The sequence below is a fragment of the Arachis ipaensis genome, chromosome B9 (genome assembly GCF_059453495.1).
Source record: "Arachis ipaensis isolate K30076 ecotype BB chromosome B9, ASM5945349v1, whole genome shotgun sequence".
In the NCBI taxonomy this organism is placed as follows: Eukaryota; Viridiplantae; Streptophyta; class Magnoliopsida; order Fabales; family Fabaceae; genus Arachis; species Arachis ipaensis.
In genome coordinates, this window is record NC_142444.1 from 128,252,654 (window position 1) to 128,266,311 (window position 13,658).

Below are 13,658 nucleotides of genomic sequence, written 5' to 3' on the forward strand. Positions count from 1 at the left end.
CACCGTCCTCGGTGCATGCAAAGATGAGCAAAGTGGATTAGGGTGGGTTGCTACAACTGATGAGCTCCTTCAAAAGATTGTGCAGAAGAACTTGTTTGTCGCCCCATTTAGAAGTGTTTCCTTTTTCTTCTTGGTGGCTAGCCTGAAACTGGAGAAAAGACGAAGATTAAGCCCAAAAAAAAATAAAGATATCAAAACAAATAGAATATGAGTGGGGCTAATACCAAATAAGAATGGGGTTCTCAACTACATAGTAGTTACAACATGTAAGTGAGAAGCAATATAAGCAAATAGCATATCAACGGTGTAAGAATTGCAACAATGGGTAAGAAAAAGTGGGTCATGAAAGACAATGTGAGTTCATATCAATGCACAAAGAATGCAAGTATCAATAGAGATTAAGCATTGACCTAGAAATTTTATCACCCAACAATACTAAATAAGTCACGAAGCACCAAAATAAGGTAAGAAATATTCCACAATTGAGTAAGAAAATTTAACACCAATGTTAAAATAACAAACTTAAAAATAAAGAAAAAGAACTAACCACAAATAACAAAATTAAATGCAAGTAAAAACAAGAAAAGTAATCAACTACAATCATTAAAAGAAAAGTAGAAAATAAGGGAGGTTGAGAAGTAAGATTTTGAAAATAGCAAGAAAAAGCAATAGAGAAATAATAGTGAGAGATGATGAGAGAAGTGAGAAATAGGAGATAAAAAGAGAAGGAAAGAAATGGGGAAAGGGAAGAAGGGAGAAGAGGAAAGTAGGAAAGAAATAAAGAAAGAAGAAGTAAAGAGAAGGAAAGTCGCAGAAGCGACGCACATGCGTCGCCCACGCGTGCGCGCGGGGAGTAGAAAAGAGAGGCGACGTGGACGCATCTTTTACGCGTACGCGTGAGATACAGAAAAAGGGAGGGACACGTACGCGTCAGGCACGCATACGCGTGGGCGTGAATCATGCCCAGCGCACAGTGCCCACATGGTTTTAGCACAACTCTCTCGTTTTTGTACCAACAGCAGTGCAGCATTAAGTATGACGCGTGCGTGTCGGCCATGCGCACGCGTGAGATGCACTTTTTTTTTTTTTGAAAATATCATAACAAAGGTAAATATGCATATTTGAAAAGTAACACACACACTTAATGAAACAAAGATAAGCAAATAAATAAATAAAAAGCTATAGAAAAGGAAGATCATACCGTGGTGGGGTGTCTCCCACCTAGCACTTTTGTTTATTGTCCTTAAGTTGGACATTTTGTGGGGTCCTTTCTAGGGTGGCTTATGCTTGAACTCTTCCATGAATCCACACAAACGTTTGCATTTTCAATAGCCTTCGGGATCCCAAACTAGGCGCATCAAGCTTCCAAGTAAATTTGAACAAGTGACAAGGCCCTAAGATTGATGATGGTTAAGGTGTATTCCGGGGTCCCAAACCTTGTTTGTCATCACCCTTTCTTCTTGATCTTCATGCTTCCATTCGGGTGACAAGGTTGAAGAATTCTCATTTAAGCACCAACACATCTTCCTAAACCCAATCAATTGAGAACTATACCAACCATTGCACTTAGACCTTGAACTTCCAACCATAATGAACCTAGGATTATGTTGCCAACCACTAACCATCTCCCTTTTACTCTTAAAACCACAAAGAGCTCTAAGTTGACCATCCGTTTCAAGTAAACCATATTCAAGCGAGAAATTAAAGCTTAAGGAGAAGAGATTTACCCACTTGAATGAAAGGATGGATGGTGATGGCATGGGGAGAGGTGTCTCCAATGCCCTTGCCAATATATGCTTTACTCCCTTTGACTCCTCTTTGATAATCTCCAATTCTTGACGGGCTTCTTCAACTTCAACCTCTTCCTCTTGGTAGCTTTCTTCCAATTCAATCTCTTCTTCGTCATTTACCAAGTGTCTTGGAGGTCGTCCACCTTCTTCCTTAACCTTTTTTTTCAAGTCCAATGTGAGAGAATTCAATTGTAGATAAGAACACATCAATGATTGAATCTATTTCTTCCAATTCTTCACTCATGATATGCTTTGGAGGTTGCGCACCCTCCTCAACATCAGTTTCAAACTTCTTGGAAGGAAGCTCTATGACTTGAGATTCCCATGGAGGTTCGGCGTCTCCTAAATTTTCAACCACTTCCTCTTGTTCAACAACTTCGGCTTTCTCTACTTGCTCTAGTACAAAATCCCACTCTTTATTCTCCACTGGCGGTTCTAATTTCTCCTTCATGCTAAGCTCTTCAGTTGATTCTCCACATGTGGCCATGGGAGTGCTTTGAGTGTCCAAGCGTTGCGAGGCTAGAATATTTACTACCTTGGTCAAAGCAGCCGTGAATTCTAGTGTCCTACTTTGAGTTTCACGTTGCTCATGAAGTAGTGAAGTGAGAGAATCATCTATTGATGCTTGGGGTGGATAGGAGGGTTCATTGGTTGGGAGAAAGGGCTCATAATAGAAAGGTGGTTCATCTTGATAAGGATATGGAGATGGAGTATATTGAGGTGGTGGTTCTTGGTTGTGTTGGAATTGGAGTGGTTCTATGTATGGTTCATATGGCAGTTGGTATGGTGGATAGGAGTTAAGGTCATATAAAAGTGTTTGGTGGTATGGGGGTTGTGAGTATGGTAGTTCAAGGCTATGTTGAGAAGGGGGTTCATAGGCATAGGGTGGTTATGATTGATAATCACAAAGAGGTCTACCATAGCCATTGGATTGGTATGCATCTTGGAATGGTTCTTGCTCATAGTGCAATGAAGGAGGTTGTTTCCAAGAAGGTTGATCAAAAGCATGTGGCTCCTCCCATATTTGATTGTCCCATCCTTGATGCAAGCCTTCATTGTAGTTCTCATTTCCTACAACATAGTTGTAACCACACTCATAGCCAAAGGGATGAGAATTCATGGTGAAAAGAGAAAACAAAATCAAAAGCTAACAAGAACAAAATACTACAACTAGCAAAAACTAACACAGAAACTCAAGCACTATTCACAATATTAATATGTATACAATAACCAATAACAAGCGCACATTTGTAATTCTCCGGCAACGGCGCCAAAACTTGACGGAGGATTTATGTCGGTATAGAACTTCACAAAAATAATCTCGTCGAAGTATAGATCTAAACTGACAATTAAATCTCAATCAACATTTAATTTGTTTGTCACTTAAGCAAATCCAAAAATAACCGAAGTATTTAAACTTTGGATCGTCTCTCAAAGGAATTGCAGGAAAGTGTACTCATTATTGGTTGTGGAAAAGTATTTTGGGATTTTTGAATAATGAACATGGAATGTAAATAACAAGAAAATAAACTAATAACTAAGAAAAGTCCTAGCAAGGAACGAGAATTGAAATTCATATCCTCATTATCATCGTCAATTGTGATGGTAATTGCCCTTTGCTCTCACTTAGTTAACCTCTAACAATTGAAGGAAAGTCAAGTGAGCAGAATCAACTTAAGTTCACAAGTCCTAATCAAAGACTAGATTTAGTGAAGCTCAAGCCAACTAGCAACTTTCAATCACCAATCAACAAGAGACTTTGACAATTCAAGAGTCTCCAAATTACTCAGTCCAAGCCAAGAACACAAAAATCTAATTTAAAATCCAACCAAGCATTTTATCAAATACTTGGAAGGCACAAAATAAAAACATAGAAAATTAACACGAAATAGTAAAATCTAAGACTAACAATTGCAAGAGAACAATAGCAACAAATTAAAGAAAGCAACAATAATCATAAAATATCTCAAAATGCATTAAAAGGAAATTAGAATCAATAAGGAGTCATGAACAACAAAGCAACAATGTAAAGGAAACAACATACAAACTAAAGAAAGCAAAGAGGTAATAACAAGAAATTAAAATAAGAAATTGAAAATTGAAAATAAAAGAAGAAACCCTAAAACCTAGAGAGAGGAGAGAGCCTCTCTCTCTAGAATTCTACATCTATCTAAAACTAATGTGTGTAAATGAATGAATTGTTTCTGATCCATTTCGAGCTCCATCCCCAGCCTCTTGTCTTCATTTTCGAACTTGGTACTGGGCCAAAATCAGCCCAGAAATCACCCCAGTGTATTCCTTTACTGAGGCACGTGCCGCTTGTCATGCATACGCGTTATTTGAACTGTGCATGGGCCACGCGTACGCGTCGGTTGACGATACTCCTGGTCACGCGCACGCTTCAGCCATGCATACGCGTCGGTTCCATCTTCTCAAATCTCCAAATTTTTGTGTTCCTTCCACTTTAGCATGTTTCCTCTTCATTCTCCATGCCATTCATGCCCTATAATCCTGAGATCACTCAACGAACACATCACGGCATCGAATGGTAATAAGAGAGAATTAAAAATTGGTAGTTTTAAGGGCTAAGAAGCATGTCTTTAATCATAGTACAAAATTAGGAAGGATTTACAAAACCATGCAATTTATATGAATAAGTGTGAGAAAAGTTGACAAAATCCACTCAATTCAATACAAAATAAACCATAAAATTGTGGTTTATCATGCGCCTCCCTTTCCTCTTTTACTTTTTTTCCTTTCTTCTTTCTTTCTTTTTCAGCAGCTGCTGCTGTTTTGTGTGTTGAGTTTTGACTGTTTGTGTTGCTGAAGGAGAAAGGTGGCGGCTAGGATTTCTTTGGGTAATGAAAATTGTGTGTTTGAGTGTAATAGGGTTAGGGTTAGACGAAAAATTTATGGTTTTAATTTGGGAATTTTGGGTTTAATTAGAGTAGATTAATTTTAATAAAATTTGAGTATAGAGTATTAATTTATAATTTAATTTAATCTTTAAAAATTACTTTAAAATATTATTGATTGTATTAAAATACTAATTGGTTTTCAATCAAATACTCTAATTGAAAATATAAGATAATATAATTAATTTTCTTTATTCCTAAAACATAAAGTATTCAATTATAAAAATATTAATTATTTAACCCAAATTATATAAAATTCTTATTATTTTACCACTACTAACTTTATAATTTAAATATAGAAAATAATTCAATAATTGTAAAAGTAGATAAAATTCTAATTTAAATAGCCAACCTCGTTATTTTTGAATTTCTAAAACTTTAAGTTGTAAATAGAAAAATACTCAATAATTATAGAATTTGGATAAAAATCTTAATTTATTTTAAATTCAATTAATCAAAACTGCCTCTAATTATCTTTAATAAAACAATTTCTAAAATTAAAACAGTAAGTAAATAAATAATTTAAAATTAGTTTATAATAAAATTTTTCAAAATTTTTAGATTTTACATTTTTCATTTAATATTATTCTATTTTTCTGTCATATCATTTGAAATTACATGCTAAGAAAGCAAGGTGTTGGATTCAAGTCATCCATCTACAATAACGCTTGCATTTATTAAATATTGAATCTTATTATGACAAGTTCATGAATTTACAGATAGAATTTTTAGTACTAAAGTCATGAATTCAAATTCAAATTCGCCAATACAAAATGGCACTAGCCCTCAAAGTAATAGTTTAGAATTTCTTAATTCAAAATATCACTATTTAACATATGAATAACCGATTCATTTATTTTATTCTACAATTTATGTAATTTATTATCATATTTCGTATAATTTATTTCACAACATCCTTTGGTCAAGCCAATACTCATAAATTAAAGATGATTGAAGAAATAGTCATCGGTCTCTTGTTATAGATTGATGAAGTATCTATCTCACAGTTAAAATTCATTGCAGAATTATTTATTTTTTAAATAAATGTCGACATAATAACTCGACTAAGGTTAGGGGCTCACCATATCATTATTCACTTATCTTTTAACCGAGTTATAACTCATTTTATTTTCTAAGCTTAGCTTGCGTTGGATTATATGATCGGGAGACAAAGTTTGGGGACTGTGAACCGTCACCTTATAGCTCGGTCTTTATTGTGTATTATGAGTCATAACTCGATTTTATTTACCTTCATTCTAAGTTTGTAACGGACAATCTTAATAACCATTATTCTGACTTAATAACCAACGGTTATAACATTAACTCTATACCTATAAAAGCACTAATTTCTATATCTCAAAAGAAATTAAATAAATATGATATATTTTATTTCATGTCTAATATCTTATATTCATAGATCTATTATATACCTCTTAAATATTTAATAACTTTTACAAATATCCACTTTTTATATTCTTCTTATCAAAATATACATCCTTTAAAAATAAAAAGATAAATTCAATTTTTTCTAAGACGAGATATACCTCTCTAATTAATCCCCAGCCACCTGCAACAAGAACTAGCTAGTCTCCTTAGAAGAAGCGTGTCAACCCATGAAGGCCAACATGGAGGTACTCAAACTCATCCAACTTGAACTCACTCTCTCCAATCAACACGGTAACTAAAAGACTGAAGAAGTTCATATAAGACACGAGAAAGATAAATATCTTTTCTATATATATTGATTAATTAATGAAACAATACTCATACATACACATATATATATATATATATATATTAGTGTAAGATTCGCGCTACCCACGAGTAAATATTGATTTATTATAAAAATTTGCTAGTGTCTATTTATTAATACTAATAGTTGTCATTTTTAATTTAAAAAAATTCTAATGTATAAAAATTTATTGTAAAAATTTGTTGGTCTCTATCTATATTAATACTAATAATTATTATTTTTAATTAAAAAAAGTCATGTATAAAAACTTATTATATGATGTATAAGACTTTTCCATATCATCTGCTTTCCAGAAGCCGAATATCTTTTTGAAACATATATGATGTATTCATGTAAAAAGTTATTACTTCGTGAAAATATCTAATACCCTAACACCTACTAAGTTCTTCTTCATCTATAGTGTATTCATGTATAACTAAACAACTAGTGTGCTCACCAAGTCACCGTACCATTATTTAAGTGCATAATTTGCTTGGCTTATTTTTTATAGAATAATTTTTACCAAATTATTTTAAAAATGGATAAGCAAATCATTACTCTTTAAAATTTTGATTTGCATTCATATGATGAACATCCAATTGATTTTTTTTTTTTAAAAAAGATAACAAATTTTATCATATATAATCAATTATATATATTTTTTTTAATAAATAAAACTTTTTCACTATGTGAAATTCAACCAAAATATAGAACATATGTTATTGAAAACGTTAGATTGTTTATCATTATTGTTATTCCATTACCTTAATAATTTGTCTAAATTATTATTCATTGTCTTCGAGTTATTCATAAAACATAAAAAAAAAAGAGTATATGCAACTAACAGCTAATTAATTCTTCTATGCATTGTTTCAACTATTTCAAACCCTAAAAACTCATTATTGAGGTGGATATTTTTCAAAAACATCCAATAATTTATTTTCCATGAAACAATGTAACTAATTACAAAATCTTACAACAAAGGGGAAAAAAAGTAGCAATATTACCCTTTCAAGAGCTCTAACGTATACTAAATCCAGTAGAAATTAATTCATCACAAAAGTCATTGTCTTATTTTCCTTGACATTTTTAAAGCCTTGGCTATTGTTATTGATGAGTTACTTATGCTTTAGTATATACATGAAAAAAGATCAATCATAAAAAACAGCACTTTCTAGTTTCTAAGTATCTTTTCTGACATGCACTTGCTAAGTAGCACAATGTACAATAAGACGGCAAATGATTATACTCTTATCTAGTGACGAAGAGTGTACTGAATAAGAAATCTAGAAAGGAGTATAAACAATACATATGAAAAGGAATTAGAAAACTACCAAAATCTCGGCAGGAAGCTTTCCTTAGATGGGGCATGAATTCTTGAAATTGCTCATTCAGTATTTTGATAGGCGAAACTCAATTCAAAAACTTGCAAAATAAATGATGATTTAGTAACAGTTCTCAAAAGACTATCTAATCACCTAGAATCTCAAACAAAGTCTCTCTCATTTTCTAATGTTTCATGAGTTATCGAATTTAACAGAGGGCAACCACCACCTTAATTTTTAATGTCATACTTAAAGCAATTCTTGGTCAACTTTTTCACTGAACTATATATGGAACACAACATCAATTATCAATCCTGAGGTACAAAGTAAATCAATAGAGACAAATAAAAAAGAACAAATTCACCTATTTTCATCTTCTTAAAACTAACAGAGATCAAACCTTCAATTTTACAAACAATGTGTCACTGAAAATAATGTTGCAACCGTCACACAGGTTAGAGGATTAAAAGCACAAACAAATTAATCATCCTTAAATCATTAAATTTCAGCCATTAGATGATAATGAATGAAAAGTAAAGCAAGAATTAATTTAATTTCTATACACCGATGATGTAAAATATGTTTTATACTATCAACAAATGAAATTCTGAAAAAGTGCTAAATCAGTATAGATAACTATATATTACAATAACTAAATACCATAATTTCTCACTTTCTTATAATTTGAATGGTTAACAACAAAAACTATAAGTTGATAGAAATTAATCTTAAATGCAAATACACCTTAGCTGTCTTTGTTGAATTGTGTAACTTTCTATGTTTTTCATTACATTCAAGCTCGGAGTCATCAGTCATGAACGGCATGAAAGAAAAGAGATACTTCCTAGCTGTTGTACAATATCTTTAAGTGTGCTTTCTTCTTTTTTCAATTTTAAAAGCTCAGCCTCGTCGTCAGAGTTAATTTAGCTTTTTCAATTTATTCCATCCAAATATTGACACCATCTCTTTTTATCGTTCTACAATAAATATCAAACTTGCTATTTTTATCAGTAAATTTTAAGAATACCTAATGTCAATCATTATAGTCCTAAGTAAATAATAATGGCATAAAAATTATTTCTGTTATGTGTAAAAGTTATAAAAAGTAACTACGAGGATTAATAAGTAATAAGATTCTTTTCAATTCCTCACAAAGAAGGTCTTGTAACTTTAAAACATGAAGGCCAAAGAAATGACACAAAAGTCATGTCAGCTTGCACAACACACAACAGAATATTTTTAAGTGAAAAATAGTGAAAAATAAATTCACAAAATGTCACTGGAATGTAACTTCATTAGGACTGAGGCATGATGAATACTATTTAAAAACTGCTAAGCCAATCATTTCACCAATATCATAGCCATTAAGTTAAATTCTAAAGTGGTATCTACCTGAGATTTACAAATTGCACCATTTTGGTCCCTAACATATCGATTGCACCATTTATGTCTCCAACTTTGTAAAAATACACCTAGTTGGTCCCTCACCCCATCTTCGGCCAATTTTCCTGCCATTGATAACATGGCATTGACATGCCAAATGAGTGCCACACTGGACAGCATAAAACGTTATCGTTTGATTTTTGGCGCTAAAATCTCCCTAGAACAATGTCATTTAACAAATTTAGAAAGTTAATAGTTTGTATTTTGTAACCTCAATGTTTGTGATCACTTCTTCATCATCATCATCATCATCATCATCATCATCATCATTATCATCATCATCTTCTTCTTCTTCTTCTTCTAAACATAAACACTCTGCACTATGAAATCTTCAAGCCTGGCTACTGTATAGGGTTTTTAGAGTGAAACTATTTAGCTTTGTGGGGTTCACTCACACTCTAAGCTTCGTGCGCGATCATTTTCATTGACGGAAGGAGAAAGGGTTCCTTGTGAAACACAAAGGTAAGTCTATTCTGGAAAAAAATTAATACTTTTCAATTTAAAGGTATGCATCATTGTGTCTTTTTGGTCAGAATTTGATGTAGGTTGACGAAAATTTTTTCGTTGTTCATTATCTACTAATAAGGTTTTTGTGTATTTTATGGGTAGTGGAGGGATTTTTTCTATGCTTTGTTTTCATAGAGAGACGGTGGGTATTTTATTCAATGCAATTTTATTTGGATTGGTTGATGGCTGTTTCTAATTTTTTGTTTGTGGGTGAGTGTGTAAGTATAGTTCCAAACCAACAATTGACCTGCATCAAAGTTTAATTTTGTTTATCACAAGTGCAAACCAATAATAATAACAAAGAGTATTAGATCTCAGGTCGTCTCTCAAAGAAATTGCAATGAGGTATGCGTGTTATCGGTTATGAGGTTCAAGGAGGTTTGCATGTAAAAAGACAAAAATTTAAGTGAGAATAAAATAAAACAAACAACTAAAGATAACAAATACTAAAGAGGCATTCATGGCAAGGATTGAGAATCAAGGTCTTCTATCCTAGTCATTAATCATAGCACAATAATTACCAAGAGTTAAACTTATTACGTTATCTCCAACATCGGGAGAAAGTCAAATATGCCTAGCTAATCCCAATCCATAAGTAGCATTAATGGAAACAACATTAACTAACAACTCTAGATAACCAACATAAATTGGGTATTAATGACTCAAGATTACCTAATTTCTCTTTCTAAGACAAAAATGTTCAAAATCTACTCTAAAACTAAGCCAAACATTTTATCAAACACTTAGTGTGCATAAAAATAAAAGCATGTTAAATTGCAATAATAATAAATCTAGAACTACCAAATGCAAGAAAATAACAATAACAACTCAATTAAACAATAAGAAACATAAAAAGACATCAATTGCATTAAAGGAAATAAAAATCAACAAGAGTTCAATAACATAAAAGTAACCAAGCATAAGAAATACCAAGTAAAACTAAGAAAGCAAGCAGGGGCGGAGCTAGACTAACTATTTATTAGGGGGCGGTGTTTAATAATTTACTAAAAATATTTTATATTACTATTTCTATTGATAAAATAAAAAAAATTAAATATATAATCTAAATCAAAGTAAGACAATAATATATAAAAGTTACCACTTACAGTTTTGTATCATGAAAAGGCTATTCGACTTTTTTTTCTATTCTCAAAATCATCTATAATTGAATTTGTGTCGAAAATAGCTGCTAATTCTTTTTCTATATAGATGACCAAATTGTCTGCAAGAAATTCATCAGCCATCTTACTTTTGAGTCTTGTCTTAACAATTTTTATTGCTGAAAAAGTTTTTTCTGTTGTTGCTGTAGATACTGGTAGAGTCAAAACAAGACGTATTAATCTATCAACCATGTGATAAGTTCTTGATTTTCCCGTTTCTTGTAACTTCTTGCACAATTCAGAAAGTGTACCAATTCCTTTCAAATGATTTGGTATATCATGCTGATAATGTTGCAACTGAGATTTCAAAATATTAAGCTCATTAGAAGGAAAGTCAATGGGATAAAACTTCTCTGCTAACTTGCTAATTTCTTCAATATTAAATGATTTGAAATTGTCATTAGGATCCAAAGCACAACTCAAAGTCAAAAGCTCTATTGTTTGCTCATTAAATTTACTATTCAACTTTTGTATTTGAGAGTCAATTGTTGCCAAGAATACATCTATTCGATAATGATGCTCAACTGTCACACTTGGTTGATGAGATCGACCACTTCTAAAAACATATTGTGCACCCATATTAGGGACTTCAATTTCATGCTTTTCACAAAAATCTTTAACATTTGCAAGAAACTTGCACCATTCACCATCTTTTAATTGTTAAAGAAGTAACTTTGATGTAGAAACAATATGCATTGCATTAAGAATATCTCAAAATTATTGTTGTAGTGCTTGGCAAAGAACATTAGTGATTCCCATAATCTCTTTCATCAAGTGCAAAGTGAAAACAAATTCAAATGACAATAATATTTTACTAACACCATAAGCCTCACCTCTTTGTGCATAAGTTATCACATCTTCAATGATATTATTGAGAACAATGTTGGTAGCAGTAAACATTTTTACCAAATTGCAAATAGAATTAAAGTAAGAGCTCCATCGAGTATCCCCAGCTCTTTGTAAAGTACTTATTTGATTCGCACCTTTGCCTATTTCTAATTCATTTTGAGCAACTAAGTTTGCATTTTCAATTGCTTGAGCTTCTTGTAATTGATCATGTCTTTTTGAAGAAGCACTAACAATAGTGATAATAGAGTTTAATTGAGTAAAAAATTCATGAATTTGAAGTACCTCTCTTGAAGCTGCCACCAATGCTAATTGTAACCTATGAGCAAAACAATGTACATAATATGCTTGAGGAGAATCTTTAAGAAACAAAGCTTGCAAACCATTCCACTCACCCCACATGTTGCTAGCACCATCATACCCTTGACCCCTAATATTTTCAACTTGGAGATTATAATGAGAAAGGACAGAAATCAATTCTTTCTTTAAAGTTGTTGCACAAGTATCAATGACATGCACAAGATCAAAGAATCTCTCTTTAACAAAACTATCTAGAGTAACAAATCTCAAAACAATGGACATTTGCTCCTTTTTAGATTCATCTCTAGTTTCATCAACAATAATACAAAATTTGGCATCTCCAATCTCTTCTCTAATTGAATTTCTCACCTTAGTAGCAAGAATATGTAGAATTTCTTTTTGGACATCATTTGAAATATACTTAGCATTTTTTGGAGCATTTTCCAAAACATTCTTTTTCACTCTTTCATTGTAAGATCCCAAAAATTTCAATATTTTCAAAAAGTTACCTCTGTTGCTTGAACTTTGGCTTTCATCATGTCCTCTATATGCGCAACCTTGAAATGTCAACCATTTAATACAATCTATAGATGCTCCTAGTCGAATTCGATTATTTTCAATCTCTTCTGATGTTTGCTTATGAAGAAGTCTGTCGATATGTTGTGATTGTTTCATCAAATCATCACATGATTTCAGCGCCTTATGATGGAATGAGTTGGGACCTTTGCCAATGTGATTCAAAAGAGAACATTCTTTTTCACTATTTACTTTCTTCCAATTCCTAAAATCATTCTCAATAAAAGCATTTGAACCCGTATTGATTTAAGGTTCCTTAGCAAAAAGAAAGCATGGAAAACAATATATAGCATCATCTTCTATAGAATATTCTAACCAAGATGGAAACAATTTAAACCATGAAGCTTGAAAGCGACGATGACTTTTATCACAAGAAAATGGATAATTACCAAGAATTGGTTGATTTGGCCCAACTTTAATATAAGCCCGACGGATTTCATCTCTTTGATTTGGAAGAAACTTCCAAATCATTGGTCGTATTCCAGGATCTCTTTCCAAACGAAAAACATCCAGTTGATTTGGAAGAAGTCGAGGACGCTTTGAGCTATTCAATGGAGAACTTGAAGTAATGAAATTTGATGACCCCTCAAGTGTTGGAGTAGTAATAGTAGAAGCATCTTCATTCTCTTGATCTTTTCTTTTAAAAAATGTATCAATGGTTTTGAACTTACTCATAATTCAAATGGCCAAATAAGTTCCTATAATTAAAATTATATTTAGCAAAAAGTGTAAATTACAATCTAGATCTTTATAAAATATAAAAATTATATTTCAATTTAAAATAAGATATTAAAATTCAGAACAATAATACTAATATTGTAGTATAAATAATATAACCTTGTAATTAAATATTTAACTAATAAAAAAAACTAAATATACAAACTAATATATAATAACAAAAACTTAATTAACAAATAATAATAAATTAAGTAAATAACTAAATATATAAAAAAATATAAAAAAATTAGACAAGACTAACAGAAAAATAATAATAAAAAACTCAATAGTTCAATAATTTTCTTAAAATAAAAAATTAAAAAATAGAACTTTTTTTGAGAAACAGG

General features: G+C 31.6%; 1 protein-coding gene and 1 pseudogene across 1 annotated transcript; both read right to left on the reverse strand.

The window, feature by feature from the left end:
* Window positions 1–10,827: 10,827 nt before the first annotated feature.
* Window positions 10,828–11,451, reverse strand: LOC148546277 (uncharacterized). Its single transcript, XM_088499169.1, has one exon. It carries the CDS (start codon window positions 11,449–11,451, stop codon window positions 10,828–10,830), a length of 624 nt encoding a protein of 207 aa, XP_088355295.1.
* Window positions 11,452–11,589: 138 nt separating this feature from the next.
* On the reverse strand, window positions 11,590–13,269 carry LOC107615831 (uncharacterized; annotated as a pseudogene).
* Window positions 13,270–13,658: the final 389 nt, after the last annotated feature.